We start from the raw sequence: 26126 nt of genomic DNA, 5'->3' as shown, positions 1-26126 counted from the left end.
TACACTCAGATGCTGGGGTGGTGGCGGGGTGGGCTGCAAAACCGCTGAACACCATGAAAATCAAGCTCGGCCTCTTAACTTCCTCCCACCCCAGAGACTCATAATGGTTGTTAAATCAAATTGTTTCCTACAAAAAACAACAATAATGTGGGCTACGTTTTGGCTCCGTCTACCCCACTGCAGCAGACGCAAGGAAATTAGACTAGCTGGACAATGACAGGGTTCTGCTAGAAGAGAGAGGGGCAACTGGAGGCCCAGGGGCCGCATACGGCCCGCAGCCTCACTTGAAGTGGCCCTCAGTACAACTACATGCATTTGAGCATGAAATTTTAAAAGTTCAGTGTAAAAATGCACAAAATTACTTCTTGCAATTAATGTTGGTCTGCTGTTCTTGCACTGAAAAAAAAGAAATCACAGTAAGTGTTTTTTTTTTACTTGCTTCAAACCTTTTGTATTCCTATTTATACTGTTAAACATGCATTTGAGCATGAAATATGTTAAGTTACTGCACTGTAAACATATTTAAAATTGCAGTTTCATCATATCTGGTTAAGTGCACGCTCCTATATGTGGCCCTGTGGTAGTGTCCATGAAAAATTGTGGCCCCCTGCAGCTTTTTGGTGCTGTGCTACAAACTGGAGCCAAGTTAATAAGCCGCAGAGCCCCGGCCAATGAAGCCAAGACACCTAAAAATGTAATTACACAATGCAAACTGTTCCTTTTGACTGAGCGTTGACTGTCTATATTTGATCAGTTAGGTTGCATAATTTTAGAAATCATCCACCCCCCTTACTGCCAAACAATGCTCAGTACACTAGCAGCATTAGCAGCTAGGCCTCGCTGCATGTAAAGGAACACTTTTGTTAACATCTCTCGCAGCTTGATCCGGCAAAGGCCCCCACTTTCCTTCCACGTCTTCCCCATCATATCACAACAACAAATAACTGGCAATAATTCAAAGGCTCCTGGAGTCAACCGGGCTTTGGCATCTGTTCAACTTCAGACAGGCGCTGAGTCGTGACCAGCAAGCTGAGCAGGAGAGCAGAGAGCCGACCGACGGGAGGGTAAAGCCCAGCAGAAAACAGTGGCTCTGGGAGGATGATGACCTGTTATCTTGGCTTTAACACACCGTCCATGCTGCCATATTAATGATACAGAGCTTGTGTTTCCTCTCTGATATCCAGTCTGACAGTGGGAACCTTCAGGTGCCTTTCAGTCTCATGTAAATTGTGTTCAGGTCAACGGCAGGATGTGTCATTTCCTCTTGTTCAGGAGTTAGCATGTCAAATGAGCTATCTGCTCAAACTGCTCCTGGTAGCTTTAAGCTTTAGATAACATGACTTTATCAACACACTTTGTGACAACTTCTTTGTAAAAATATCCTCGTGTCACAGCAAGAGGCTCCCAAAGAAACTAATCTATTTCTTCCACACAATCCATCAATGTGTGATGTTCAAACATCCGAGCCAGTTTGACCTCTCGGGCACAGCTACCGAGCAGCAGGGTCGGTCAATTATCAGCCAGATATGTCAAACATTCAGAGGCTCCAGCTTCTCGTGTTAGGATTTGCTACTTTTCTGTCATTGTTAATTGAACACTTTGGGATTTGGTTTTGTGGGTCCGAAATAATTTGATTAGTTATAACTCTTGCTTTGGGACACGTGTTAAATGTCTTATTGTGAAAATGAAGTTAAAACAACTTGCGTATCAATAGTGAATGTTGTGGATATTACTTTTTGTGGTAGCACGTTGGTCAAGGCTGAAAGCAAACTGAGTCAGTACTAAAAGGTGGAAACACTAAAGACCACTGATTGATCAGTGAGAATCACCACTAGTGTGACACATCCTGCACAAAAACGTTATTTTTTTAACCCTTTGATGCACAACATATTGACACAAACAATGCACAACGTGGGTCAAAAATGACCCACATTTATTTCCCATGTTATTTAATGCTTGCTGTGTGTTACTGTGCTATATCTTTTGCTATCAACTTATTTTATGATTAAATATTCCAAGTATTCTTTAAATATCTAGTAGTTACCTTAGCAAGCTACTTAGCTAAATACTTAGCCAAGAAGTTAGCTAAGTAGTTAGCTTAGCAAGCTACTTAGCTAAATACTTAGCCAAGAAGTTAGCTAAGTAGCTTGCTAAGCTAACTACTTAGCTAACTTCTTGGATTGTACACCAGTTTTTCACCATTCTGCAAAGGTACCCAGAGAGCTACTTTCTCAAACATTAAAATGTATTAAATACAATTTATCATTATTACTTATTATACAAACAATGAATTGCATTGTCTGCCAATTCTATAACTGAGAAAATAAATATCTAAATAAACGTAATTACTGTTGAGTGTCAGCCAATTGCTGACTATTTAAAAAACATGTGAAGCAACATTTTCTGCATTTAATATTTTGTTAAAAAAGTTTCATAACAGCACATATCGGACAGCATACACACCTTTACCACCTTTGTTAGGCCCATAATATCAGTCAAACGATATATCTGCCTGGCTCTGTTCATTATTACTGTGTATCAGACAGATCTGGCTGAACTATGTGCTGAAAAAAAGCTAAACGCTGTGTCAAATGAAGAATTGTGGATTCAAGGTTAACCATTGGATCTGCCAACACAGCGTTGTATCAATAATGGAGCGTTGCAAACAGAGCACTCACTGAAATGAAGTGAAGGAGGTGAAATCAACCAGTCGTACTGTACAGCAGAACAATGACAAAGCCTTTCACCACTTCCATGGGAACCAGCCGTCTCACCGCAGGGATAATACAGTTAATCTAACCCAATCAAAACATTCACACACATCACCAGCAAACCAGCACTCCAACGACCGCAGCACGCTCTAGCAACATGGGCCACTAGCCACATATAAACTGACTTTGTTTTATTTTATTTTTTTACATTTTGTCTTTATTTAGAATCACATTTGAATATCACATTACAACAGTCATCACCGCTTTGATAATTGACACTGTGATCCATATTTTCAGATTTATATCTCGAACAGAACTTGGGGGTGTTTCCATCTACGGTACGTATTAAAAACAGATTATAAAAAAAAAATATATATATAAAAAAAAATTAAAAAAAGTTACATAATATATATATATATATGTATATATATATATACATATACATATATATATATATAACAAAAGAAGGGCGTTTCGGGGCGATCTCCCCTTTCCAGATTTCCTCAAATTTTGGCTTTTTGAAGACTCACAGAGAAAAACTGACATTGTTTTAAAATGGTAAAAAGCATTTAAAGTTCAAGTTTTTACAAATAATTCGTACAATGCACCACCTTGTTTTCTCCTTAGGGAGGTTGTTGATGCACTGGCAACAAGCATGGCTGTTTTATTTGAATGTATTAGATTGGATTTCCCAAAATAACTTGCTCATCTTGATTCTTCTTTTAAGCTTCATTAGCCAATATTGAAAATATAACACATATTCATTAAGATGTGGCAGAGGTGCATTCATCCTTTACTACACATATTTATGATGCTAAAATTGTTTGTTTCTGCCTGTTTTGCTAATATCTGACTGTTACTTTTGTTGTGATTTGATAGTATATACAGTCACAGAAAAAATATATGAGACCACCTTTGTTTTCTTAAATTTCTTGTTAATTGTATTGCCTGGTACAACTAAATGTACAAATATATGGATAACAACAAAAAAAGCTGATAAGAGTTTAATTTAAGAGCTGATATCTAGGCATTTTCCATGGTTTTCTTGATATTAAATTGAAGAAAAAAATGGTCTAATAATTTTTCCCATGTCTGTATGTACAGTTGCTGTATCTGCGTTTTAAAGGGTAAAGACACACAGTTTGTTGCACAAAACTTTCTCTAAAATTCTGTTAGACTGAATCATAATGCAGTGACTTCAGAGAGATGCAGCAATTTGTCAACTGATCAATTATTGATTGAGAGAAGATTCTTTGGCTGTGTTTTAAATACTAATCGACTAACTGAGAAAATCATCTGCACATCGATAATGAAAATATCCTTCGTTGCAGCCCTAAACGAACATATTGTGGTAAAAAAAAAAAAAAAATCAGTCACCCTTCTGACATGCATTGCATTTTGCAGAAGTGCCCATATGGTAACCCTGAGCTAATCATTAAGCTGGGAAAATATACCCTGTGATTTCCAAACCATGTTGCAATCAGTTTTGAAAGCATTGATTCATTTACAAACAAGAGAGTACACACATTATGCGGCTCCACCTCTTTGGAGCCCCCAGAGGAACAGTATGAACTCGTGTTTGGCTGACTGAGAGACAAGTCTCTGAGCAGGGGGGGGAAGACATGCTGTACAACGTGGAGACAGCCAACACACAGTCAGAGCTCATACCTGGCAGAGCAGTGAGTCAGCAGCACCAGGCTGTCTCTGCATGCCAACCACACATCCAGCTGATAATCAAGACTGGCTGCACACAACACGACTACAATCACTCCACTGGTGATTTATGAGTACATCAAGAACCACTTTGGATGCATAGGCCACATGAATGATAGTGGTCGACCGATACGGGTTTTTTAATGCCGATACCGATTATTTTGACATCAGTTTTCACCGATCCCCGGTATGTGATGCTGATTTTTTTGGGCCGATTCTTGAAGCCGATATTGTCTTTTCTCCCTCCATTTACATGATAAAAATGACACAATGATAACAAATGTTACACAAGTCTCAATTTAAACAAAAAAGGAAACATTTTTAACAAAAAAACATGTGTATGTTGTTATAGGCCAGTGATTCCCAACAAGGGGGGCCCGACCCCCCCAGGGGGGCGCCAAAGATCCATGGGGGGTCACGAAGCCCTTTTGATTTTAATGGATGTAATAAATCTAATGTGTTAAATATAGATGAGTCAGGATTTAATTCATTAGTGGGACAAGAACAACTAAATAAGGGCTACATGAAACCTTTTTTTTCATTTATTTAAATAGAAAAATCACTATAGAAAAGTTTTAAAAATAAAGGCTTTATCGCGAGAATAAGGACATGTGCAACATCCCTCCTGCAGTATACACAGGTAACCTCACCTAGCGGTAACCTCACCTAGCGGTAAACACCTAGCGGTAACCTCACCTAGTGGTAACCTCACCTAGCGGTAACCTCACCTAGTGGTAACCTCACCTAGCGGTAAACACCTATTGGTAACCTCACCTAGCGGTAAACACCTAGCTGTAACCTCACCTAGAGGTAACCTCACCTAGCTGTAACCTCGCCTAGCGGCAACCTCACCTAGCGGTAACCTCACCTATCGGGAACCTCACCTAACAACAGAAACACAGAGCCAATGGAAAAAGCGTCAGGGAGACGAAAATGCTGAATATCAACAACAAAAAAGAGAGGGTACCATGAAAGTCACATTGAGTTTAGCTTCATAGAAGCAATGGACAATGGGGGGTCGCCAAAGTTTACAATGGTAAAAATGTGGGTCCCTCAAGAAAAAGGTTGGGAACCACTGTTCTAGGCCTCGAGGTGGTGGCGCCTCAGATGATCCACATATTTGATGTGTTTTTCTATTTTCCGGTATCAGCAGCAGCTCACCAGAGAATGGCAGATGTTGCACCGAGCCTTGCCTGGTGTTGGCTCAGTGAAACGGGTTAATTGATCGGAGAACGCACGCACGTATCGGCCGATGCCGAAACAAGTAAAAAACGCAAATATCAGCCCGATATATCAGCCAGCCGATATATCGGTTGACCTCTAATGAATGACGACAAACAAGGGAAAATATCACCATGAATATAAGAAGTGCATGACGTCCAACAACTCTCAGAGCAATATTGTGACGTTTCGGCCTCGGCAATTCAGATTTTCTCGACTGGAAGAAGAGGAAAGACAGGGAGCCGGCTGCCTGTGTGATCCTCTGGCTCTGTGGTAGCGAGTACAGTGGAAAATAGTCCCCACTGCTAATCCATGGCAGGCTAATTACAGCTTTGATCCCCTAGGCGTGTGCATCACCATAGGTGGGAGGGAGGCAACACACTCTGGGGCTCAATGCACTTATGGTTAGATTTGTTTTGGTTTAAAGCTGTCTCAATAAGCTCAAATATGCTGCAGACATGTGGGCAACACACAACAATGTTGTGCATTATTAGTCAACTCAAAGTTCATAAGAGGTTGCCTCAGCCTCTATTGAATCCCCTTTGAAACCATTAGGCTAGCTTAAGAGTTTTATACAACACATGACTGTGGAGCTACAGCCTGACAGCAGATTTCACCAACTCCACAACATGACCCGATACATTTAAGAGCCTTCTGCTCATCAAACAACCTGGGCTGAATATTAATAATGTTACAGTGAGCAACAGAAGAAACTCCTGGAGACAGAGACACAGATTAAGTGGGTAAATGGAGTTTCTGTCTAAAATAGGCCACAGCTCTGATGATAGCCTAGTCCCAAAACACATGGAGGCAGAGAGAGGAGGATGATGATGATGATGATGATGATGATTGAGGGTGAGCAGCAGATGGCGTGGAATTATCTGGATCTTCAGCTCGACATCTTTGCCCATGATGACGACGCCATCGTGTGAGGGGCAGTTTACTTATCATGACTAATATCATTTCAAGAAGCGTTTTTTTTTTTTTTTTTTTCTGATGTCAGTGTTAGAAAGAACAGCAGGGTGTCAACAGCGAAAGATCAACACGAAAGCAACTTGGCAGAAGTGAACTTGGCTTGGCAGCGAAGGGAGGAATGAATTAGTGATGTTGCTGTTGTAGGGAGTTGTTGGTTGCTGGTAACTTTGAGCAATGAACCACTGGTATGGTGTAAAACACTGTTCTGTCCAGGCAGTTTATCAAACAGCACTGGGGATAGAGTGAAACCCTGCATGCAGCCAAATACTGTAGGTACAAACACTACTGTGCTTAGAAACAGCTACCCAGATTAAATGTTTCTGGGTGAAACGTTTAAACAACAACAGGCTCTTGGTCTGACGCTCCATGCACTATGAACTTTCCCTTGTTTTTAGTGAAGTAACACCCTTTGCTTATTTATGCTACATAACAGAACTTGGCCACTGACACATACTTATGTACATACACATAGGTGTGTGAGGGAATTAGGGTTGTCAAAAGTATCGATACTCAAAAAAGTATCGATACTAAAACGTTGTATCCGGATACAATACTCATTTTCAAAAGTATCGAGTATCTGAAGCTTGTTATCATAGTTGCAGTTTCTTTTTGCACAACTGTTTTTTATTATAAATATTTAACCGGTGGTTCTGTTAATTTTTACATGTTGCATTTTTCTCGTTAATAAAAATATTTCTGTTAAACTTTGGGGTCTTTGTTTTTACCCTTGTGGTATCGAAAATGGTATCGAGTATCAAATATTTTCCTGAGTATCGGTATCGAGTTGAAAATTGTTGTATTGTGACAACCCTAGAGGGAATTATGACTAACTACTTATCAGTAAGAAATAAAACATACTAATAGGCAACTCAGATGGGCTGAAAAGGCTATTAGGAGATTTTGGCTCTGTACATTCATTCATTCATTCATTCATTATCCAATGTCAGCCGATCCCAGCTGACATTGGGCCAGACTATCACAGGGCTTAGGACATATAGACAGACAATCACGCTCTCATTCACACCTACGGGCAATTCAGAGTCACCAATTAAACCAAAAATTGCATGTTTTTGGACTGTGGGAGGAAGCTGGAGTGCCCGGTGAGAACCCACACTGACACGGGGAGAACATGCAAACTCCACTACAGCAACTCTTCACAGACATTTAATGTTTCGGGAGGCGAACTGGCGACCCTCTTTGCTGCTGTGAGGCGAGAGTGCTAACCACGAGACCACAGTTCACAGTCCACAGCTCTGAACATGATATTGATTTACACCACACTACTTTCTTAACTAAATCAAAGCAAACACTGTGACATAAGAATCATAGAGGACACACACCACCCTGGACAATGTCTGTATGCCCCCCTCCCCTAAGATACACACACACACACACACACACACACGCACACTTTACTATAATATTGCAGTATTGCATAGTTATATATGCAGTTATATGCTGCTACTAAACCCAACACACTATACTGTTTAGGTCACTTTATCCCTTTTTTTTTTATCGCTTGTCTTTTTTTATATATTTTACTTCCATGTGTATTTGCTTTTACTCACCATCACTTGTTTACTCAAATAGTATTTACTTAAACTTTTTTTTTTTTTACTATTTACTTATGGTTGTATGCTGCACAGTGCTGAAGAGCTACTTAACAGATTATTGTCCTTATGCTTATGATTATTGTCCTTATGCTTAGCACAACGACAAAGTAAATTAAATCAAGTTATTGCTGCTTTTAGCACTAAAAATGTACATATAAAACCCACAAAAGATGCAAAATCGAGACTTCCGCTTGCAATTTCAAAATAAAACCATGGTAGAACAGACGAGGTGCAGCGTTTTGTAGCATTCAACTTGAAAGCAGAAACTGTGTGTTTGAGGACTAAATGTGCAGCGGCTGACAACCTGCGTGCTGTTTTACCTTAAACACTGGAGCGAGCTAACGTGTTATATCGGGGTGTTTCTGCGCAGATAGTGAACTGCTAACCAGCTGACATTTTTTTTTTACAGCACTGCCACGACAGCCTGAACCTGGACGTCACCGCTAGCTGCCTTAGCTCGGCTGGCTGGCTTCAGCGTGCAGCTGCTGGACCTCCTCATCCTCCTTCCCCACCAGTCGTGACCAGGCCGAGACGGCTGGCTGCTGGCTCCCACACCGAACCATCTGCTCCGTGGGTTTACATCCACGCCGACAGTGCTGCTGCTGCTCCAAGCCACCAGCAGCCTCCACTGCGACTACCTGGACAACCCTGCGTGTTTTTAACCAGCGGTCAGGTAATAAATACTCACCCGGACTGAAGCTGCTTGTGGTGATGTCATGCGGTGGCTGTATCGGGGACGTGAAGGTGGTGTTGGCCCACGAGCGCTCACCTAGGTCGAGTATCTTTCCTCTGAAATGATCCTTCTGCCAGCGAGCTACACCTCCGGATGATGTCTCCACACTGCAATGGTGCTGAAGCACAGAGCGACACGATTGGCCAGTCTGAGCGGAACTCAGTGCGCTTTGCTGAGCAGAAAGCTCAGCAAGTGACCTGCAGGGGGAGCAGACGTGGTGCCTTCAAGGCTGTGGGAAAAGCCAGCACTTTGGTTTGAGCGCTCTTGTGCATTAACTTACAGCAGGGGTCTCAAACTCAAATTACCTGGGGGACGCTGGAGGCAGTATTAAAAAATGACCAAAAAAAGACACACAATGACAGACAAAAACTGAATTACTTAAAAATAAGACAAGATGACCAAAAAAAGACACAAAATTACAAAAAAAAGATACAGAATGACCAAAAATGACACAAAATTACAAAAAGGCACAAAATGACTGAAAAAACACTAATTTACTTTAAAAGGACACAAAGTTACCAAAAAATACGCAGAATTACAAAAAAGACACAAAATGACCAAAAATGACACAAAATTACAAAAAGGCACAAAATGACTGAAAAAACACTAAATTACTTTAAAAAATTACCAAAAATACACAGAATTACCAAAAAAAGACACAAAATGACAGAAAAATAAATAAATTACTTAAAACAAGAAACAAAATTACCCAAAAAAGACACAGAATTACAAAAAAAAAAAAAAAAAATTATTAAAAAAGACACACAATTATTAAAAAAGACAGAAAATTATTTTTAAAAAGGCACAAAATTACCCAAAAAGTAATTAAAGGGACCTTCCACACACAACACGGTAAAGTGCCATTCATATAAAACTCACATTAAACTTTCATATCAAGGTGGGGGCCACAAAATATCTTCACGAGGGCCATGACTTGCAGCGAGTTTGTAGTGGAAATTATTACCTCTCTTGAGTGAGATCGAGCCCCCTGCAATAAATGTCTTGCCCCCTCAAATCAACATTTTAGAAGTTGAGAAAGCACATTTTTATATACTCACAGAATGAATAGACATTACAATTTGACAAAATTATCTGCAGTAGTGGGAAAATCCGCCGAAAAAGGGACACACGATACATGATTGTTGCTTGAAATCTGGATGAAGGATGTTTTATTTTATTTTTATTTTATTCATTTATTTTATTTATATTTTTCAGTTCCCCCCCCCTGAGGGATTGCCACCTTATTGTGGTCGGGGGTTTGCGTGCCTCAGTGACCTTAAGAGCTAAACCAGCAGGAGCTTAGTCTTCAGGTGGGACACCTGGACAGGTCTGACAAAGTGCAATCCACTTCTCCAGGTTGGGGTTGGACACATAGACCCCTTTAATGAAGAAAGCATTGTTACTATGAGCACAGAAAAAAAAGTGATGTGTACACATGATGCCCCCTTCACATTTCTGACTGCCCCCTCATATATGCTGCCTAGAACCGGCCCTGAGTGAGATAATGAATCAAAGATCACGTGTGGTTCCTTTTAGTTTTCTTTATTATCAGACATCAGAATACACTGCCCAGGCACAGCGGAGGTCCAACATCAAGGGCTGCTGAAAAAGGTGTCCCTCCAATAAAAGCCCTTGTTCTCTCTGCTTTTTCTGTCTGTGTCTGGGCACTTAAAGTTTTCTGTAAACCATAATTGTAACAACCCACATCTTCAACGTATGAGGCATGTTTTCCGTGAACGCACACACTGCTAAGTCTTATTTTAACCTTAAAAGGATACAACTTATACTGTTTATATTCTACTTCCAAACGCCTCTAATATCTGACAAATCCCAGATCCTACAGCACGTTATTTCTGGTTTAAACCGGCTGTTACATGATCTGCTTAGTAAAGCAGAGAACTTAAAAAGAACAGAAAATATACTACAAGTTCCCAATACCAGTGGTGGAAGAAGTATTCAGATCCCTTACTTAAGTAAAAGTACTAATAGGGCCTACTACACTGTGAAATCACTCTACTACAAGTAAAAGTCCTGCATTCAAAACTTCAAAGGTCTATTTTCATTCCAGCTCAAAAAATTACTATTTCTGCCACCATATCAGTTATTGATTAACTTTCCACCTCCAAAATCAGTATTGCATCAGTCTCAAAAAGAATATATATGTAAAACCATTCATAAAATACTGGGTTGCCAGGTTTGGAAAAAAATACACTGGCTGGGTTTATCCTTTGGCAATAATACAGTAAAAGAAGAATCCATTTTGATGCTGAAAATCACATCTGATCGATAATAATAATAATAACAATAACAATAATAACAATAATAAAAATGCATTCATTTTATATAGGCTAGCGTTTTTCTAGACACTCAAAGACCGTCATACGTTATAAATGTTACCTTGCGTTAAGTCATGAATAAAGGGTATAAATCCAGCAAGTTTTAACTGCTATTTAGTTATTAAGTGGGTTCCGGTCTGTTAACACGGATGTGCCTTTAAGTTGTCTTTATCTTTAGTCGTTGCCGCCCTTTACTTTCACTTTCACTTTAGCTACTGCTGCGTGTTCTACAGCTTTACACAACCTTGAAGAATTACAGTATTTTCGCGCACATATCGCGCACTCAAAGTCAATAAAGGTTTCTTTTTTCAGTCAGTTGACCCGAACGACGGAAGGGGTTCCTCTAAAGTCTCTACTGGCGGTGGTAATTCCCCGAATGTTTTTTGTGCGTCATAGCCTATATATTTCCTGTGTGGGTTTGTACCCTACTAGATAAATTCCTCTTTTAGTTTTGTTCCGTTTCCTTTTGATCTCGACGTCGTAAAGGTAAGTTGATTCAGTTTTTTACGTTTACATGATAGTTTATTTGGTAACTAATTCTAATATAATTGCAAAAACGGTATTAGTATAGCACCTGTCAAAACACAGTAACGAACTAATTCACTATCTGATCTGATCCAGTTTAAAGGTTTATAGCCCTATACAAGTCTCTGTTGGCAACTTTACAATTGGATAATAATTAACCTTATGTCTGTGTTAATTTCTGTTTTCATCAGCTCAGTCTTCTCCATACCTCCATGGCTTCTTCTGACCAGTCCCAGCTCCAAGCTATTAACCAAACAGCAGAGTCTCTGAGCAGCTGTGAGCGGAGGAGACTCTTCTACCTGTGTGAGATGTTGGACACAGACAACAGTGTGTCGTGCATGAAGGAGATGCTGAAATCTAAAGTGATGTGCGGTGAAAGCGGTTACTGGTTTCTAGCAGAGCTCATGCTGCGACTGAGACGTTTTGATATCCTGAAGAAGGTGTATAAAACCAGCAGGCAGGAGGTGGAGGAGGCTCTGAAACATGGGCAGGTCCTGTCAAGATTCAGGTAAGATGCGTTCAAAGAAGTCAGAGATATTTTAAAGTTGACACAACTTGTTGTTTCTAAAGTAGTAGTGGCTTTTCCTTGCTGCAGGGTGTTGATGGCTAATATAAATGAAGATATGGAGGATAAAGATGTGAGCAACTTGAAGTTCTTGTGTAGCACCTGGTTGCCTCGTGATACGAGTGAAAAAGCGAAGGTGAAGAAATAAGTTTTGTTTTCATTTACTGGATGTTCCCATTCTTGTGTGTGGGAGTGGGAGTGGGAGGGGGACTTCTGATGGGAAGTCATTGACACAAAATGCCATAGATGTATATGTCAGTAAATTCCATTCACAGACTTCCCCTTTCACTGTGACAGAGTTTCCTTGATGTGATTATTGAACTCGAGAAGCTGGACCTGGTTTCACCTGAAAGTGTCGACTTTTTAGAGGAACGTTTAAGGGACATTAGCCGGGTCGACCTGGCCAAAAAAGTCTCTGCATACAAGATGTCAGGTGAGTCTAAACTTTCACTGAATTTCACTGAAAGTTTATAAAATTGTGAAAAATCCCCAAGCTTGTTTGGTTTGTAACATATATATATATATATATATATATATATATATATATATAGGTTATATATATAGACTTATATAGGTTTTTTATATAAACCTCACAAGCTTTGAGGTCTGTAACGTGTGTGTGTGTGTGCGTGTGTGTGTGTGTGTGTGTGTGTGTGTGTGTGTGTGTGTGTGAAGTATACACATTCTTTAGACATGAGAAATGGGAAGGGAAATGACATGGTGCTAATATATCAATAGGAGAACAAAGAAATACTTCTGTCAGTTTGCATTCAGGTGCAGAAGAAAAACTTAGTTCCTAAAGCACAGAAATGAAACTAAAACACAGAAGCAGAGATATAAAGATATAAAAGAAAAGAAACCCCCCAGTTCACAGATGTACTGTTAAGATACCTCAGCTGGTCACTCAGGTGTCTTTTTATTTAGGCCAAATTAAATTTTAAATATTTATCAAACCACATGCTATGACTTTTAGCTTTTCGTTTGTATTTATGTATGTGTGTGTATATGTATGTATGTGGGTCAATGACGTGATCTAACCCAGTGTCAGTTGGTGTAACCAGGTACTTTCCCCATAAAAATCTGATAATATACAGGAAAATAAATGTGAACTAAAATCAGAAAAAAAATACAATCCACATGTACATTGCAACATTATGGTATAACAAATTTTACATAATTTGTCAAAACTTTAGAAAAAAATATGCTCAATATTGAGATATATATATATATATATAATGTGTGTGTGTATATGTATATGTATGTATGTATACATGTGTATGTATATGTGTATATATATATATATAAAAGAAAGAATAACTTTAAAGTACTTTATATTATACTTTATGACTGTAATTGTATTAATTTGTATTTCTGTCCATGTACACCTTTGACAGTTGTGACACCAGGAGTTAATTCTTCTCAACAGCAAAGGCACATAGTTCCTGTAAGAAATGTACAAACATATTCAATATTAGATCTTTTTCTTCTCTTTATTCTATTACTAATACTTTTTTTCCCCTTTAGCGTGCATCCAGTTTTCCCTGCAGCTCCAATTCTGTACAACCAATAAGACAAACACAGTCCCTTCACATCGGTAAGACCAGTTTCATTTTGGCAAATTTATTTTTCAGATATAATCTCTATAGAAAGAAAAACACATTTCAAACCAACGGAAGAAGCATAAGTAAATATTATTTTGTAATTTGGAAAGCCCCCCGTCGCTCACTGTATTTCACTTTTACTTTTCATCAGCCAGAGAAAACATGGTGCCTGTGTACAGAGTGCCCAGCCGTCAGGTAGGCTTCTACTCACTGTTGGTGCAGTTATTTCCCCTATAGTATCATTAACTGTGTTCAATGAATAAAGTGCATTTATTCAACTTTCTTGTCTTTGCTCCTTTGCATTACAGAGTCAACTAGACTGTTACAAGTTCAACACTAACCCCAGAGGAGTCTGTGTGATCATAGACTGCGTGGGTAATGATGGAGGTGAGACACAAAACATTTTGTTTCTATAATCCAGAGCTGGAATAAACATTCAGATTCACTACTGCCATTAGTACCAATACCAATGTAAAGGTCATTGACAAATGTTAAGCAAAAGAAGTCTTGCTGCAGATTTAATTTAATTTAATTTTTAATTTATCCTTTATTTATTTCTCGAGGAATCATTGAGGGCAACCCCTCATTTACAATGATGTCGAGAGTACAGAGAACACACAATAAAGAACAAACAGCACGGACAAAACACTTGAAAAATCAATAAAAACAGGTGCAGTGAAAGGCAGTTATTGGTTATCATAGTTTTAAACTGACCCATAGTTGTAACTGTGTTGAGTTTGAGTGAATGTTGTCAGATGTTAGGGTTAGAGTGGGGTGGAGTTTAGTGTAGTTGTTTCCAAACCAGGTCAAAACTGTAAAGGGTCGACCTCAGAGCGGCCGTGCAGTATTTAAAGGGATAGTTTGGACTTTTTGGCAGCATAGTGGCAAATGAAGACAGCTCTAAGCCCCAGAGGTCAGACTAGACGGGCAGAGAGCCTCCCAACAAATCTTCCCCAAACTCAAAAATGACAGAATCAAAAAAGTAGCAGGAGATTCGTTCAGAGGTTCATGCAGCAGAGTTTTATTCTTGTAAAGGTCAAGATATCAAAACTCAGTGAGTTCCCTGGTTCTATTGTATTTTATTGTACTTGAATACCGGACTCTATCTATCTATCTATCTAACCACAGGAGACTGAATTAACAGTAAAACATCAGTTTATATGTCACACAATCTTCCATTTTCTCCCTCTCTCATTGGTGGGCTCTCCCAGCCCCCCCCCCTTACCCATATGTATCATTTAAACATAGATATGGTTTACACCCATTAGGAGATCATACTACTGTGTTTTTTTTGTTAGAGAGGTGTGAGGCTTTCAAGTGATGGCTGGGTTCATTTTGCTTGTTTTCATCTTTCGAGGACTGAAATTTCTGTTGGTGTCAGCATATTTACCTCACATGTTACCTTATATGGGCGCAAAGACTTCTTGTGTTTTGTTCCTAATACTAGATGAGAGTTAGGTTCATTTTTCTTAAAGAGTAATCACACTTTAATCATTATAACCTTCAAAAACATGCTTTTACAAGTTTTTCAACGCATATCAAGATTTTATCTCACTTTACTCTACTCATCACAGTAATTGCTAACTGTATCTCAGGTTACAGTGCTAATTGACACTCATTTAGCTCATCACAAGTCAAAAATGATCATTACTGCCTTTTGTCTTATTGATAACACACTCTATTGGATTAAATGCATACATTGTTTTATAATATTTTCTCACAACAGCAGCAGCACAACATATTAGAGCCACCCACAATTTTTTTTTTTTACATCCGTTTAAGCGTACACTAGGCTATGTTTAGAATATTTCCACTGCTTTACAATGATGTCAGATAGCCCTTACATACAGGAAGCTGAAGCTGTTATCTGGGCTTTCTCTTCAGACACAAACACTAGTTTTACTTTGCAGTAAGTTGCTGGTATAATGCAGCGTAACTCAGTGGGTCTGCTTGTCTCATTGTGGGACTTGGGTGTTTTAAAGGGTTTTGCCAAGTACCATCTACTGTAAGTAATACTCTAGAAATTAAACAAGTTTGTTTTTACTTTTAGGAACTTTATCTTGCCATTGTTACTTATAATTAGATTTTGCAGTTGTTGGCTTTGTAAAGTTTTGTAAATTAAACCATGTGAGAAGTTTGAGGGAGAGGCCTTTTTAGTGTTGTCATAGTAAAATAATTCTTTGTTTTTTTAGCAGCAGCCCTAGTCTTTTTTTTTTTTTATTCCAAGTCTTTTTTATTGAGGATTATGCATAAAGAGGTAGTGTACAAAGTACATATATTCAGAAACATAGATGATCGGAAATAATAAAAATACAATATAAACATAAACATCACCATAAATTATTCTGTAGTCATTTCATTTTACTTAATATATTTAATAAAATGTATTAATAATAAATGCGTCCTTGATTTTGAGGCAGTTGTTTAAGTAACTTTAATATAAAAATGTTTGAGATAGAATCTACTTATTTTGATCACATTAAATATAATCTTTATGTGTATGTAATTCTAAATCAAGAGAATTTTGAATGAATCCAACACAATAGAATTAGTCTGTTTTTAACACTTCCTGTTTAGTTGTTATTAACTCAACTTGTAACATAGTTAGATTTAATAAATAATATTGCGTGCTACTGTTCCCTGCAACAACATTACTGTACCATTCGACAACCTAGTATTAATTTAACTTGTGTGTGGTTGCTTGTATTACATACGAATACGAATACGAAAACTTTATTATCCACTGAGTGGAAATTCCTCTTTGGTTTCACCATAGACATGTCTCAAAACAAACAGAATAAATAGTAAAACAATAAAGAAAAACATTTCAAAGATAGAAAAATATAAAATAGCCTACAGCAATAACATGCATCACGTACATATAAGAACGTATATGTATACAAAAAAAAAAAAAAACGTAGCAGCCCTAGTCTGATAGAGCTTTTTCAATGATCTCTTCAGTGACTGACTAACAAGGTAAAATTTAAATTCTGTTTTTTTCTTCCTTTACTCACTCAGACATGTTGGAGGAGACGTTCAAGGCTCTTCACTTCAAGGTGTTCCTCCACAAGTGGCTGAGTGTGATTGACACCTTTGCAGCTCTCAGACAGTTATCCAAACAGAGAGAGAACCTACAAGGTGACGGCTTCGTCTGTTGCATCATCAGCCGTGGCGCGACAGACCATCTCCTGGGCACGGACTCGTACGGCGCCGGGCTCCGTCTGGACGACGTCAGACGTCTTTTCACTGCCGATGCGTGTCCCATGCTGGCCGGAAAGCCCAAACTCTTCTTCATCCAGAGGTACGGCGTCCCAGAGTACCCGCCCCACGAGAGGATGGAGCACCGGGACGAGGATCTGGAGACAGATGGCTGCGACGGGCTGTCCAGATGTGCGCTCATCCCCACAGATGCAGATGTGTTCTGGAGTCACTGCTGGACGGATGATGGTCAGCTGGAGCGAGGACAGCACCGCTCCGTCTACCTGAAGGCTCTGACAGACGCTCTACACAAAGGTCAAAGCAGGTACAGAAAACACTCGACAACAAATATAACTCCCATCTAGCATCACCAGTGGAGGGATGTAACTAAGTATATTCACTTAAGGACTGTACTGGCCTACAAAGTCTAACTGCAGTAACTACATTTTTGGTCAAAATTGAGTTATAACTAAAAATGATCTCCTTGATGTCTGTTTTATCTTGTGACAAAGTTTTAGATTTCAATTTTGCTTTATTTCAGAGAAATAATTAGTAGCATAAGGATAATCTCATCACTATGTCAAGAATTAAGTAAAACAGTAAAAATTCAACTAAATATATTAAGGCAGGGGTCTCAAACTCAAATTACCTGGGGGCCGCTGGAGGCAGTATCAAAATGAACAAAAAAAGACACAAAATTACCAAAAAAAAGTAATTAAAGGGACCTTCCACACACAACACAGTAAAGTGCCATTCATATAAAACTCACATTAAACTTTCATATTAAGGTGGGGGCCACAAAATATTGTCATGAGAGCCGCAATTGGCCCGCGGGCTGCGAGTTTGAGACCCATGCTTTAAGTACACTTTGATGATGATAGTAAGTAACAGTAAGTTTTGAATGCAGGACTTTTACTTGAAGTGAATAATTTCACAGTGTGGTATTAGTACTTTTACTTAAGTAAAGGGATCTGAATACTTTTTTTCCAGCACTAAGCATCACACAGTTTAAAGTAAGTTATAAACTAAACAGCTGTTTGTGTTCTGACAGGAAAATGCATCTTGTTGACGTGCATACCGAAGTGAACGGAGCCATCTTTGACCATAACACGAGGAATCCTGGAGCAGACTACCACATCGATCTCAAACATACTTTAAGGAAAGAGCTTTACTTGTCATAGAGGGTTTATCACCATCACTTTCACTAAACTCCACAAATACTGACATACCGCATGATACCACATATTTATATAGCACTTACTTTGCCTTAGAAGAACATTTTTCACTGTGTATATAGTGACACCTGCTGGTTATAGAAGGGTAAAACACTCATTTTTGCAGATGAAGAAAACCTTGTTGAACAGATTGTTTTGATGTGTATTTATGTTGGAAAATATTTTTGGAAAAAATAATAATAATTAAGATAAATTTTATTTATGGGCACCTTTCACGTCACTCAAAGTCACCTTACAAACAGAGCAAAAAATAATTAATAAAAACAAGAACACAATCAGCGACATAAAAACAAACAACTCCAGGTGCATCTCAATAAATTATAATATCATAGAAAGTTTATTTATGTCAGTAATTCAATTAAAAAAGTGGAAATAACACATTATATAGATCCATTACATACAGAATGAAACATTTCATGTTATAACTTATTTAATTTCTTCTAATTAGAATGATTATGGCTTACATTTAATGAAGAGCTAAAATTCAGTGTCTCAGAAAAAAAATTGATATTTCAAAAGAATTTTAAGAAGTATGTTTTATATGGAAATGTTGGCCTCTGAAAAGTATGTATGTAATACTTGGTTGGGGCTATTTTGACTTGAACTACTGGAAAAGGACTTTTCCATCATATTCTAATGTATTGAGATGCATCTGTACATAAAAAAACAAACAAACAAACAGAGCATAAGTGAGAACAGCAAGGTGAAACAGGAAATAAAGCTAATTTAAAAGTGAGTTTGAGCTGTGATTTGAATTTGTGATTTTGGGGTAAGGGAGGGGCGGAGGAGATTGATGTTTCGTAGGTGGAAGTAGGCAGACCGGGTAATGTTGTTGATATGGGGTTGAAAGGATAGAGTACCCTTTTACCCTTTATCAGGCGAATAACTATATTTGGTAACTTCAGTGGATATCTAAATGGGGTCGAGAAAAAAGTTGCAAATTTACTAGATTAAAGTGGCAAATCTACAAGAAAAAAAGTAGCAGATTCAAGAGATTTAAAGTGGCAAATCTGCGCGAAAAAATCGCAGATTTACGAGATTTAAAGTGGCAAATCTGCGAAAAAAGTCGCAGATTTACGAGATTTGAAGTGGTGAATCTGCGAGAAAAAAAGTTGCTTTTTTCCCCACTTCTTTCTTGTAAATCTGCAACTTTTTTTTCTTGTAGATCTGACACTTTAATCTAGTAAATTTGCAACCTTTTTTTTATTTTGGATATCTGCTGAAGTTACCAAATACGGTTCTTCGCCTGATAAAGGGTTATGGAGGACACCCAGACTCTTAACCTGGGGGGAGGGTGAAACAGAGGAGTTGTCAATATTGAGGGAAAAGCTGTCGGTTTGGGTTAAAGTGGATTTAGTGCCAAGGAGTAGAACCTTGGGGATAGTCAGCTATAAAATAAACTTAAAATCAATATGAATCAGTAACAGTACACACATTGGATCTGTGGTTTAAAGTACTGAAAAAGTACAAGATCCAGAATGATGCAAAAATATTAAAATGGGTAGCTTACGACAATCATTTCTATCCGGCACAATATGATCAAAGATTTACTCGTTGGGCAGAAAAAGGAATAACTGCTTGGTGTGTGTTAGAAACCAAAGGGGAGCTGGTGAGTTTTGAAAATCTTGGAAGAAGATATGGATTAGATTCTCACGAAATGTTCAGATATTTTCAAGTAGTTGGATTCTCCCGGGGGAGTGAATGATATCATCCGAATCATAGTTAAAGCATATCAGGACAGTAGCATAATCTCATCACTATGTCAAGAATTGAGTAAAACAGTAAACATTTATTAAGGTGAAATGGGAGAAAGAGCTTAATGTAGAAATTGCAGAAGAGGAGTGGCACAAAATGTGGAAGATACCCCACTCATCCTCTGTTTTGTTACTGTTTGATTTAAGGAAGTTTAGGGTGAACCAGGTTTTTATTTCAGAGATGCAATTGGTGAGGGAGGTGGGCGGAAGAGAGGACGAGGGTTTAGTGGTGAGGTAGAGATGGGTGTCATCGGCATAGCAGAGGACGTGAATGTTAAATTTGCAGAAGATATTGCCGAGGGGAAGGAGGTAGATGATGAAGAGGAGGGGCCCCAGGACAGAACCCTGAGGAGCTTGAGAGGTAGCCCAGAAAGGAGGGAATTGCAGAAGTCTAAACGGGAGGTGACCAGGGAGTTGACAAGGATGGCGGTACAGTTATGTGTGAGAGGAGACGGTTGATGTTGCTGATCAAATGATATTGTTGATGTGAGATTCAAAGGAAAGAGAGATGTCGAGGATGAAACCCAGACTCTTTACTCAGGCCGATTGTTATTGTGAGGTTATCAGATTTGGCCTAATGTATTGTTATAGACAACAACAACAACAACAACAACAACAGGAAGTTAAAACAACACACCCAATTAGGGCTGGGCGATATGGACTATAAGTCAGATCCCGATATATTTAAGCTGAATATCAATATATGATATATATCCTGATATTTTTAGCGCAAAGTGAGAGCAAATGTTCAGTCAAAGTCAAATATGACATGTCACAAGTAGTTTTATTGAAACCGTTTAATTAAGTGAACATAAATACTGTATAACAACAGGAGAACCTTTTTTAAAAGCAAAGCTTCATAAAGTGCACATTTAAATAAAAAAATATCTAAAATAAAAATAGCCTATGAAATAAAATAGGCCAATCTTTTTCTGTAATAGATATATTTATATGAGAAAAGAATAACGAACATTACAAAAGAACTAAATATGACAAACCCTAGTAAGGGAAGCATTTATATATAAAGAAAGAAAAACAAAGAACTATATTGATATATGTGATATGGTCTAATTCCATATCACATTTTAAAATATATTGATATATCGCCCAGCCCTACACCCAATCGGAGCTTTAGAATTAAAGCAAATGTCAGTTCAAGCTAGACAAAAAGTAGAATAATATAAAACACAATAAAGACTCAATAGAGTATGATTTCTTCATACGCAACTGTACATATAATCATATGTTGTTGTTTTTTTAAGTTTTACTGTGATTTGCCTTTTCTTGCCTCATACAGTGCAGCTAAAACAGATATTTAGTGCGCATATTTGTATTTCATTATAATTATTCCTTGTTTAACCTGTAGAAATGTGAACATTATTTGTTAAATGAAGAAAACACTATACAATATCTGTATATACTCTATACCTTACCAAACCTTGTATACAAATATTTATTTCATTTTTTTAAAAACTTTGATTCATACAATTTTCTTTTTCTTTTTTTTTCTGTTAAACAAATTCTACTTTTTATGTGGAAATTTAACAAGTAAAGGAAATGATCTCAAAATGCATTAAAACCTCAAATTGGAGTTGGAAAGCAAGTAGACATGTATGCCCTGATAAATCTTTAGTTTGTTTTTGTTTATTTTGTATAGAAAAATACTTACGGTATAGACTTGTACTTTACTATATATAAATATTTATTGTGTTTGTCTTTTTACATATTTTTTTCATTTTAATTTTTTTACTTATTTACTTTTACTTACCTTGAAATATTACCATGTATATCTTTAACGATGTATTCTACTGATACTGATACTGATATTGATTGTGTGTGTATATATATATCTTATATATATATATGTATATTTTTGTTTGTTTATTTTGGGAAGCAGACCTCTCATTCTTCCATGTGGGCTTTTCTTTGTCCAACCCTCCTCATCCTATCTTCACTTTGTTCTCTGTTTGTCCTGATAAGTCCATATTACTTTTAGGTGTCGACCTTAAATCTGATCCACTAGTTAATGTAACTAAGTACGCTCCCTCCAATCAAACACCTTAAATTTACTGTCTGTCCCACACAACCGCCTTAAGACTCGGGGCGATCAAGCCTTTGAATTCATAGCTCCCAAACTGGAAACGTATCTGTGGATTCTTTTAAATGTCAACTTAAGACATATCTGTTTAGACAGGCGTTTAGTTGACTGTATGTACCTGGTCAACTAGACGTCCAGGCTTTATCATGTTTTCTTGATTATAGTATTGTGTTTTTCTGTGTTTGCCTGTATGTTGTTTTATACCCTTGTAAAGCACTTTGTGTTTTTTTTTCCGATGAAAAGCGCTTTATAAATAAAATGTACTTACTTACTTACTTGCATTTACTCAAGTACTATACTTAAGTACAATTTTGAGGTACTTGTACTTTACTTGAGTATTTCCATTTTATGTAACTTTATACTTCTACTTCACTACATTTATCTGACAGCTTTAGTTTCTTTTCAGGTCCAGATTTGACATTAAAAAAATGTCAAGATACATTTAAAGCGATTACACATTTTTTTTTTGTTATTAAACCACATAACAGCATTTTGGAAAACTGCCTCGGTGTGAATTGTACTATAAAGTGACCTTTGACCTCCAGTGACCTGATAAACTCCTGTACACTTTGAACGGACTTTATCTTCCACTTTATGAACTTGCCCTTGCACTGATTTTTTTCAGGACCTCCACTTCAGCTGACACTTATTGTTTGATTAATCACCTACACTTTGACATTTCAACTCCATTTCAGCTCAAATGAATCTTCTACTCAACTTCAGTCTCACACAGCACTTCCACTTACACCGACACTTCATCTTCATTCAGTCAGCTAGAAGCACTCTTACAGTTTCTCCAGAAAAGTTTTGCTATTTCCAGTTGTATAAAGGATCTGGAGCTTTTTTTCTTCTTCTAATACTATGTTGTTTACTATCGAGTGGCTGCATTATTTATTTATTTTTGTGCTTTGGGACTGCCATTAGCAAAGTGATAATTTAATGATATGCTTAAAGTACCTTTTTTTTTTTTTTTTTAGATCACAGTGAGATCTCACTTAGCAGTCTATAAAGTAAGAGCTACTTAATATGATAAGATAAGCCTTTGATCCTCAAAGGAGAATCGTACGGACAGATATAAGTGCAGATAAATAGATAAAGGATAAAATTAATCATAACAGGTATATAAAACCTAAAAAAGAATATAGGTAGAAAATATAAGTGATACAAGAGCAGTTAACCCTCTATGGTACACATTATGATGCCAGTTAGCAGTGTGGAGTGTTTTTTTGTCTTAAAATAGACTAAATGAACATAATCTGAAGAAATGTTATAATTCTTTTTTTTTGTGGAAGTTTTTGGGGTTTGATGCCCGTAGGCAACATTGTACCATAACAGTGCACAAGTGAAAAAGAGAGTTTTTAAAATTAATTTTTACAAAATTTATGTAATAAACATGTGTAAAAGATTCAGTAGCTTCAACAGGGTAACAGTGATTTTTTGTGGCGCAAAATTGCAAAGCTGTTTCCTTTGGAAAAGTCTGCAAAATAGGGTTTCAATATGGCCTCCTGGAGGTCATGTGACAAATTAAAGCATTGCTATTGGTTCCCTATATGCTTCCCTGTTTTTTAAAGTATCGCATAACTCAAACACATGCATTGTAGAAATTTCACAGGTCAAAAAAGGGTATGTTGCCACCGTACCATAGAGGGTTAAAGGCAAAATAATGCAAAAGTGGATGTGGCAGTGGTGTGATGAGCAAAGTCAATAACAAATACTGCTTTCCCTGGGGGCCACTTACACAAAATAAGAGCAGGCCAGGCCATAATATTTATCAGATAAAATGTAAAAGCATTAGAAAGGCCCATAATCCAATCACAGCAGCCCTGCAGAGGATGAAGGGGCATTTCTACAATTTAAGGATATTCAGGGCTTAGTTTGGACCTCTCTCAGTGGGTCTGGGGAGATCCTCTCCTTGCACTTTGATTTTTATAAATTTGCACTCTGGCACCTTATTTCCATTCACTGTACCAAAAAAAAAATCCTTTTGTGAAAACATTTTTAATTTTTAAACTGTATCTCTATTTCTCAGTTGAATTGTGTTTGGTCTAATGGGCTAGTAGACCTACCACTATCATCACTATAATATAATATCACTACACTATGTGTGTCAACCATTACCACTACCGCTAGACTGACATATAATATGATTAAGTAATACTTATTGTTTTTCCGTAGTCATATAGAAATATAATGGAAATTGACAAATTATTATTGACAATTAATTGTTGTAGACATCATTCAGTGCTCAAGTACTGGTTAATTTTTGAAAGGTTGAGGCAATCCAGTTTATATCAGCAGCAACCATTATATTATATTTATTTATTGTTGTTTTAATGCAGATGTGTAATTTTATTTTTTTCAGTATTTATTTTCAGTTTCATGGTATCTATTTACATATGTTTAGCCAATGTAGGGTTTGCCTTGTCACTTTTGGTTTATTTCTATATGGCTGCTTGTATGTCTACATGCCGTATGTGCAACTAATAATAAAAATTTGATAACAAAAATAAATATAATGGAAATATAGTACGGTAATACTTATTGTTTTTCCGTAGTCATATAGAAATATAATGTAAATTGACAATTTATTATTGACAAATACTTGTTATAGATAGATAGATAGATAGATAGATAGATAGATAGATAGATAGATAGATAGATAGATAGATAGATTATTATCATTTTTAGTTATAACTCCATTTCGACCAAAATGTTGTTACTGCAGTTAGGCTTTGTATGGCAGTATTCAGTTCAATTCAATTCAATTCAATTCAATTCAATTCAATTCAATTCAATGCAATTCTATGCAATTCTATTCTATTCTAATGCCATAAAACAATATAACATAATATAATACAGTGCCGTATAATATAGTATTGGATAGGAAGTAACATCCAAAAAAACTTACCCAATGCAAAAAAACAACAACCCAAAACCCCAAACATAAAGAGATGAGTGGTTGAGTGTGAGGCACGCAGCGCCGTGCTGGTGACAGTAGGAGGCAGGAGAGTTGTATGAGCACAAACACAAACACAGGAACGGGCTCGTGAACGCGCACGGCCCGGGCTGCTGTTGCTATGATGCAATGGCGACTGCGCCGTGGGAAGCGGAGAGGAGTTGAATGAGTTCCCTCCACAGTTGGAGTGAAGCAGCCGCCGACAGCCAGGACACCGTCAGCCAGCACCGAGGGACCGACAGCGGGCACGGAGACACCGGCAGGGCCCCGTCCGTCCGTCCGTCCGCCCGCCCGTCCCGCCACACTACATGGAAACACGCACACACCAGGTGTGTCCGTGTCATGACGGTTTGGGAGAGATTTCTCACACATCTGTACGACGCTGCAGCGAGACGCGCACCAACACCCTGTTTGCCCTCCTTAGCCGAAACCAAGTGAGGAGGGGGTGTTGTTTTTAATTTTTTCTTTTTTTAAAAATTCCTGCTCGCATTGTCCTCCTCAACGGCGACTCAGTGGACCTATTTGTGCGTCTTGCCATGGCTGAGAGAACCTCCACCGGGTTGCTCACGATGATGTTGGAGCCCACGCCGGCTGTCGCTATGACCCTGCCGGCGGAGGTCCGGGAGAAGCTGGCGGAGCTGGAGCTGGAGCTCTCTGAGGGTAAGTTAATGGACACAAACTATACCGGAGCGTGTGGCCGAAGCATGCACTGTTTGTCTTGGAGCTTGTTTGTTCATGCATATATCGTCACACTGTTAAAATAATCGCCTAAGTAATTTTTGGTCCAAATTTTTTTTTTTTTTTTTGCCTAAATCATCTCCTCATAGCCACCTATGGTGAAATCACCTACATCCTCAGTTGATCAGATCATGTGATTTTACCCCTTTAAGAT

The 26126-nt window shown here is 37.9% G+C and overlaps 3 protein-coding genes across 4 annotated transcripts in view; 2 read left to right on the top strand and 1 right to left on the bottom strand.

Annotated features, from left to right (window-relative positions):
• LOC131978546 (hyccin 2-like) overlaps positions 1 to 9276 on the bottom strand; it is an 81959-nt gene extending 72683 nt beyond the window's left edge. Inside the window, exon 1 of one of the 2 annotated variants that reach the window (XM_059342220.1) lies at positions 8922 to 9276. The gene's annotated coding sequence lies outside the window, so the exon portion shown is untranslated. The remainder of the gene's footprint in view (positions 1 to 8921) is intronic. The other variant, XM_059342219.1, reaches the window with a different exon arrangement.
• A 2226-nt stretch (positions 9277 to 11502) lies between these two features.
• On the top strand, positions 11503 to 18725 carry LOC131979554 (CASP8 and FADD-like apoptosis regulator). The gene is made up of 10 exons (XM_059343578.1): positions 11503 to 11788; positions 12019 to 12335; positions 12423 to 12528; positions 12690 to 12825; positions 13787 to 13836; positions 13917 to 13986; positions 14145 to 14188; positions 14302 to 14380; positions 17012 to 17516; positions 18243 to 18725. Exons 2-10 carry the CDS (start codon positions 12040 to 12042, stop codon positions 18370 to 18372), a joined length of 1416 nt encoding a protein of 471 aa, XP_059199561.1. The 5' UTR covers positions 11503 to 11788; positions 12019 to 12039; the 3' UTR covers positions 18373 to 18725.
• Positions 18726 to 25309: 6584 nt separating this feature from the next.
• dip2a (disco-interacting protein 2 homolog A) overlaps positions 25310 to 26126 on the top strand; it is a 152237-nt gene continuing 151420 nt past the window's right edge. The window contains exon 1 of the mRNA XM_059343634.1: positions 25310 to 25894. Coding sequence (XP_059199617.1) covers positions 25771 to 25894 — 124 coding nt within the window. The 5' untranslated portion in view covers positions 25310 to 25770. The remainder of the gene's footprint in view (positions 25895 to 26126) is intronic.

The sequence above is a fragment of the Centropristis striata genome, chromosome 10 (assembly GCF_030273125.1).
Source record: "Centropristis striata isolate RG_2023a ecotype Rhode Island chromosome 10, C.striata_1.0, whole genome shotgun sequence".
Classification (NCBI taxonomy): domain Eukaryota; kingdom Metazoa; phylum Chordata; class Actinopteri; order Perciformes; family Serranidae; genus Centropristis; species Centropristis striata.
This window is presented reverse-complemented; position numbering and strand designations above follow the sequence as displayed.